The sequence below is a fragment of the Hipposideros armiger genome, unplaced genomic scaffold, assembly GCF_001890085.2.
Source record: "Hipposideros armiger isolate ML-2016 unplaced genomic scaffold, ASM189008v1 scaffold_90, whole genome shotgun sequence".
NCBI classification, from domain to species: Eukaryota; Metazoa; Chordata; class Mammalia; order Chiroptera; family Hipposideridae; genus Hipposideros; species Hipposideros armiger.
In genome coordinates this window covers 3,742,039-3,749,371 of record NW_017731440.1, presented here as the reverse complement: position 1 = coordinate 3,749,371, position 7,333 = coordinate 3,742,039, and the positions used below count along the sequence as shown (strand labels likewise).

General features: G+C 39.6%; 1 protein-coding gene across 1 annotated transcript in view; it reads left to right on the top strand.

The window, feature by feature from the left end:
• The first annotated feature begins 1,690 nt into the window (after nucleotides 1-1,690).
• The window catches only part of PSMA6 (proteasome 20S subunit alpha 6), a 19,053-nt gene continuing 13,410 nt past the window's right edge, over nucleotides 1,691-7,333 (top strand). Inside the window, exon 1 of the mRNA XM_019644676.1 lies at nucleotides 1,691-1,871. Within this exon, the coding sequence (XP_019500221.1) occupies nucleotides 1,796-1,871 (76 nt within the window). The 5' untranslated portion in view covers nucleotides 1,691-1,795. The remainder of the gene's footprint in view (nucleotides 1,872-7,333) is intronic.

Below are 7,333 nucleotides of genomic sequence, written 5' to 3'. Positions count from 1 at the left end.
TGGGGGAGGAGGGCAATAAACAGTGAACAAAATTATGAATTATGTAACAGAAAAAAGGAGAGCAGAATAAGAAGGATCAGGATTACTATATAGGGACAGAATAGGAAGTTTGGGGGAATTGAATACTGCTGTAAAGGCTTTGGCTCCAAGGACTTGGAAAATATAGTATGAGGGGCAGAACTGGCTTGAGAGGGAAGAGATAAGGAGCTCTGTTTTAAACATGTTGGGTTTTGAAGTACCATGTGTCTTAATGTGAAAAATATCCCATAGGCAATTAGAGAGGACTCAGCACCTGAAGGGTCCAGCTAGAGACCTAGGTTTGGGAGACATCAGCATAGAGAGGGCTGTTGAGGCTGTGGGACAAAATGAGTTCACCGTCCCAGCAGTCTCATAGAAAACTTTTTATCTATGACTGTTCACGCAAACTGTAGGAATTAGAGTACACAAAGCTCAGAGTCTTAGAAAAAAAAGTACTCAAAAGGTCAGGAGGAAAAGATCCTGAGTGTAGGTACCTGAACCAGAGCAAGGGACAACTTTTATCAGTACACTTAGGGAGTAGCCAGAGCTGGAAAGTACCCTGTGCGAAGAGATGCTGTTTGCACTTAGTATTTCTCAGTCATTGACGTTTCAGTTTTGAAATTTTTTTTCCAGGTTAATACAATAGAAGTTTATTTTTTAAAAAAACACTCTCTTAAGAAACTGGAGCTTCCTTAAGAAACTCCTTAAGAGGTTCTCACAAATTTTTTTCTTTTAAATTGAAAGTGAGTTTAGGAGAAAATACATTAAAGTGGTAAGAATCTCTACTTAAGTATTACTTAGAGCAAGCATTCAAGTGCCAGAAACCTTGGTATATCTGGCCTTCCAGGTGCACAAGCTTTTGGGGGTGGGATGCATACCAGCCTAACATCATGTTTTGCACTTTATATTCATTAAACAGAAGTATGGCTTGGGGTAAAATCAAAATAGGCAGTTTTACAGTTTGAAAAAACACCCGGAGCTACCTCGCCTGCTTGGAATTACTCTAATTAGTCCACCCAATACCACCCTGCTAGGAGGTCCATCCCTTCTGTTCTTGTTCATTATCAATCAAAGCTACTTAACCTCATAATTCTTCCACTACACCTGCATCTCAACTCAGTTCCACTTTTAAAACAAAATTGTCGATGCTGCTGGCCCAAGGAAGATCTTACCTGGGCAGAAAAAATTTTTGCTTTCCTGTGCTGGCTACCAGAACCCGCTCCCTTCTGTACCTAAAATTAACGGCTGCACCGTAGCGGCTGCAATCTTTTCTCCTTTCCTTAGGAAGGAAAGTGGGTGGGTCAAGAGATTAGGAAGGACGCCTGCAATTTAGATACAGGCTGGATATACAGAACTAACGAGAGACTTGTGAAATACACGATCCATTTAGGTCATACTGATAGGCAAATCACTACTCTGGGCCTGCATCAAGTTTTTTCGTTCTTGCTAGAGTCAATTCATTCTCCGGATGACATCTCTAAAGCGCCACAACCCGAGTTTCACCTGGTAACTTGAAACCGAGCAGACGTGAGGCTGACGCAAGCGCACACCGAAGACCTAGCGTCCGCTCTCTCCACCCCACCCCCCACCAAGGGCGGGGCCTCGGAGCTCTACGTGCCGACTCTACGAACTGACGCTAGAGTCGTGAGTTCGGCGCGCAAGAGCGGATGAAGCCGGCCTGTGCACCGGAAGCAGTCGCTGCAACTTCCGGGGGGGTTGTACTGGTGCGGGAGCTGCGGGGCCCAGAGAGCGTGTTTGAAGTAGTGGGCGCGTCAACATGTCCCGTGGTTCCAGCGCTGGTTTTGACCGCCACATTACCATTTTCTCTCCCGAGGGTCGGCTCTACCAAGTAGGTGAGTGAACCGAGTCCGCCTTTGGTCCACTCGAATTGCTCTGTCATGATACGGCCTGGAGTTTAGTCCGGGGCTGAAGCATGGCCGGAGTTGGAACGGGAGAAGGGCCGAGTCCGGGTTGAGTTCCGTGGTGGTCTCACCCCAGTCTGGAGGCAGGAAGCGTGGACCCGAAGGCTGAAGGCCTCGAGCTCTTCGGGGAGAGAGGTGGCACCGCTTGGAACACAATAAAAAGTTAAGGAAGGAAGGACTGTAATGCCTGACTTCGGCTTTCTGACGCCCCCTTTACTTGTTACATTTTGGCCTCGGTGTACTCGACGTCTGTATTTTTCTAAAGGGTAATTGGTTTCTTAATCCCCAGTTAAAACGTCCCCTCTCGGTTTTCCTGTGCAACATGGACATACTTGTCCTATGGTTAATTCCACACATGCATTCAGAGCCCTCTACGTGCCAGATACTCAGCCCTCTATGTGCTGGTCCAAGGGGTGCAAAGATGTCACACCCTCCTAAGCTGAAGCTCGCATCTTAAAGGCAATGACAGATAACTTAAACGGGTAAAAAGAAAAAGAAAAATGCCAAATTACAAGTATCTACAGAGTTCAGGACATATTTGGAAAACTGGTAGATAGAATGAGTGACTTACAATTCTAGGCTGCTCTAGAAACTAACGTCCCCTTTAACCTATATGTGTTTGAATAGTTTAAAAGCTGGTCCTTAATTGTAGATGAGGTATGGTGAACTGGCTGTTTACTGAAGAACAGCTATAGTGGAAATAAACCCTAAACTAGTTATAAGTTATTTAATATATTTTAACAGTATAACAGTATATTTTGTTGGATCAAAATGGTGTCGGGGTTTAAGTTATACTTATAATGTGGACCCTTAATCTCTTGCCATAGAGAATTTAGTATCAGGAGAACGTAATTTACCTCTGGCCCATGATGGTTTCATTGAGTGAGTTTAGCACCTCAGTGCCTTGGCGAGGACAGTAATATAATCATCTGTGCTTGGAAATCATAAGGAGAAAGTTGGTCTATAAATGAGATTCTCTTCACCTGTAAATTGTAGAAATGGAGTTAAAGATAACTTGGAGTGAAACCAGTCTATTATATGGCTACCTACTCTGTATAATGTATCAAGAAACAGTATCATACTGAGTAATTCAGTAACCCTTTTAACTCATCCCCAATTGAAAAATATCAAAGGTAGAATAGAGAGAGAACTGTTATCCTCAAAGAATTTTCATTTTTTAACGTTTCATTTCAGAGTTTAAAATATTTTTTCTATATTGGACTACTGCTTTGAATGTTCTGTTTGTAGTTTTTTAATATGTAAACAGGAAAAGTCACTTAGACTACGCTGTGCTTTTGTATACTATCTTGTGACGTTCAGCCATAAGTCATGGTCTTTAATACTTCTCAGATTTGGTGAATAGAAAAGATGAAAATAGTGTCATTTTAATAGTTTAAAAGATTTGGAATAGAACATGTAGTTCACAACAAGTTTAATATCTAGACAGAATGATTTTAAGCTCTGCCTTGTTGAATAAAATACTTCATTTGCTATTCAGGGCAATAATTAGACATTGCTTTGAAAAGGAAAGTGAAAGAAGAGTTAGTATGAGCAAGCAGTATAATGGTGAAGAGTTCAGGCCCTGGAGCCATAACCTGAATTCCTGCTCTGCCCCATGCTAGCCAACCAAGTAATATAACTTTAGCCTTAGTTTCTGTTTGCAAAGTTGGGCTAATAATTCCTTATGTGTTTGTTTTGAGGATTAAATAAGGTGATGTGTGTAAAGTGCTTAGCACAGTATTAAGTGCTCAGTAAATGTTACTAGATGCTTGTTTGATTCTTTGGCTCATTTTTTTGGTCTGTTAGATTAGTAGCTCTGTAGACGTGGAATATTTCCCTTTTTATAGTCCCTCCATGCTTGGTTCACTAGCAAGATACATGTACATTTTAATATCAAAAATGCTGTTCATTAGTTTATAGACTTTAGAATCTGCTTAAGACAAAGCATATACAAATATAGAGTGCAAACTGTTAACCTTGACAGTAGAAAAATAATATAACAAAAATGGGGAGGTGACAAGGGAAGGAAAGATTAATGCAAAGATGAGTATGCTCCTCATCATCCATTATTGGGACTCAAAAGATGATAAATGTAGTCTAAGTCGATAAATAAAAAAAAAGAAGTGTAGGGGCCGCCGGTTAGCTCAGTTGGTTAGAGCACAGTGCTTATAACGCCAAGGTTGCTGGTTCGATCCCCACGTGGGCCATGGAGCTGCACCCTCCACAACTAGATTGAAATAACGACTTGGAGCTGATGGGTTCTGGAAAAATACACTGTTCCCCAATAAAAAAAAAATAGAAGTGTAAAGTTACAGTGCTAACTGGAATTATAAACAAAGTATTAACACTATTTGCTCCCAGAGAGTAGGGAGACTTTTTATTGTAATTTGTATCCTTTGGTAACTATTGAATTTTTTGTGTTAATGTATGTATGCAAGTTTGTGTGTGTGTGTTTGTGTGTGTGTGCATGTGTGCACGCAAAAAAAAAACTGTAGAGCTATATATACAGAGTACCTAGCTTTGAAATCTAATATTGGGAATCCCCCAAGTTGTCAGTGGGGAAATTAAGGCCCAGGTAGGGCAAATAAGCCTGGCTGCCTTCAACCCCCCTCTTCTCCTTGCTGATCTTTTGCTGGATAGGTCTGAGAAAAGAGAGGAGCAGTCACTTGAATCTGCCTGCCAGGTGGATTTGAGCACTGCTTATTTGCTTTTAAGAAGGAAGCGTACTGATAAGGAACAGGAAAGAAGTGGAGACAGACTGAAGAGGACCGTTTTCTAATCTGGAAGTGGCACTGTGTGTTGAAGCGAGGATTCCTGGTTATAGTCCTTGCTCCACACCAACTATGAGGCCTTTCTTCATATGTAAAATAGAGATAACAATTACCTTATAGGGCTCTGAGGATTTAATGAGTTAATAGATGTAAAGTACTTGTCTGTCACATAGTAGCAAGTGCTTAATAAATGTTCCTCTGAAGGGTGCTGTCAGGAAGAAACAAGTGGCTGATAAAAATGGAATCAGGAATTTCACAAATAAATGGACTGAGAAGTACTACTTGCACCTTTTGCTGTTAGAAAAATATTCTTGTTTTAAAGTAGTGTTTTGCAACCCAGATTTCTCATGCCCTCCTTGAATCTGATTTGCAATTAAATACGTCTGTGTTAGATATGCATACATACATATGTGTATATTACATAAGTACATATTGTAACTACACAGAAAAGTAATGAGATCAAACACTGCTATGTTTCCAAACCTCATATTCCCCCACCCACCAGTGCCAAGATTTCTAATGACCCAACCCAAAGATCACCATTTTAAAGAGTATAACATTTGGAGATATTATGAAATGTGACACACTTCCCTTTTAAGTTACAAGTTAGGGAAAGACAGAATGAATAACTTCAAAAAAAATCTTAATAACCAAAAGTTTCCAGTAGCACAGCATTGAAGTTGAATATAGACATATTCTGCAGAATACCTGCCTTTTCCCAGTAGAACTTCCCTTGTTTTTTTAATAACCAAACTTCATACAATGTATGACTCAATACATTTTTATTTTTCCAACCCATGTTGATATGGGGGGAAAAAGTTATATTTATCTCCCAAAACTCAGTACAGCATTTTAAAACTACGGATAGGAAAAACCTTGAATTAACATTCCTATAATTGGCAAACCTCAGAATCACCTGCAGATTCTTTGCAAAGCTGCTGAGTGTCCCTAAAGGGGATGTGCATCTCCACCATTGCTAGTATCCCACTGAGCAGGTCAGACTGTGAGCTGATGTCTCTGGCATTGTGTGCTTGTCCTGAACACTTTGTCACAGTACCTTTTATTTAGCCCTGTTTTCCCCCTAGTATTGTACAGATGGGTTCCAGAAAAGTTGGGGAAGGGTTGGGGAAATTTGTAGGGAAGGAAGCAAAGTGAACAAGAGATTACTGTGGAAAAGAGCTCTCTGTATACAAAACAACTATGTATTAACCATTTGGTTTGTGATCAAGGAGGCAATTTTCATTCTAATCTAAAGATTTGTTGTTAGGTTGAACTATGTGAAACTGCTGATTTTGACTCTTTTTTTTTAACCTATAAAAGTGGCTATTTCTCGTGGGTCAACCAAATACTTATGTGTAGGTACATATTTTACTGTGTATTTACGTTACAATTTAAGAAATTGGGGACTTGGGGTTGAGCATAATCCATTATGATTTCTTCCACTTAAAAAATGGGAAATGGGCTACCAGTGATCATTTTCCTGCATAACCTTGGGAATTTAAGAACAGATTACTGAGATTAATGTAGTATTGTTTGCTATTTTGTAAGTTTCTGAAATTTTATCCAAAAAAAACCCCAAAATCTTTAGTGATGGAAATACAGTGTTTAATTACTGTTTCCAACATTTGAATCCTGGCTTTAAAAAATAAATATGCCTTTTAAATGCTGCCCATAAATCATTCTGTTTTTCTTAGTTGGCCTTCATGCTCACCTCTGCGATAAACTGTGATATTACTTTTTACCCTACCAATATTTCTTTAGAAGATACTCTTTAGTTGTTAAGTTGTCTCTAGATCCTTAATTCTGGCAGTTTCCATTTTCCGGAAATTATTACAAAATATATATTTTATGGTGGTAGTGTTATAATAGGGATTCATTCATAGAAAATTTTATTGAAAACTACAGTGCAGCAGCATGGTGAGTACTAAAATAACAGTACAAAGAAGGGAAGTGGGAAGTGACACTGCCAGGCAGAGCAAGAAAAGGCTCCTCAGAAAAGATGAATTGATCTAGATGGAGGTTAGATAGGAAATGAGGGGACCAGTACATAGGTCAGTCATTGTGACTGGAGCATAGACAGCGACAACTGGAAGAGATTGTAGCAAAATTTTCAAGAGATTCAGGTACCATGCTAAGGTTTGTCCCATGGGTCTTGGACATAGCTGCAGAAGTCTTAAAGAACGACAGGATTATTATGTAAAATGGCAGGAGAGTTGAGTGTAGGATTAGAATTAGAGTAGAAAGGGACTGATGGCAGGAAGACTAAAAGAGGTTTATTCACTAATCTGTAATCCCAGTGAAGTGTTGAGAGAGAACGACAATCTTGAAAACATATATATATAATTATGGAAAATTTCAAACAAACAATAGTAGGTAAAATAGAACAGTGACCCTCATGGACCCATCTCCCAGCTTCCATTATCAACATTTTGTGGATCTTGTTTTCTCTTTATCCCCTTTCCCAGACACTTTCCCCCTCTCTACTAGAGTATTTTAAAGCAAATGCTAGATATAGGAGTGGGCATTTGAGAGAAAAGAGGTGAATAATCAAGGATGGTACCCAGGATTGTAGCTTAAAAAACTGAGTGGTAAGTAATACCATTATCTGAGATAAGGAGTATA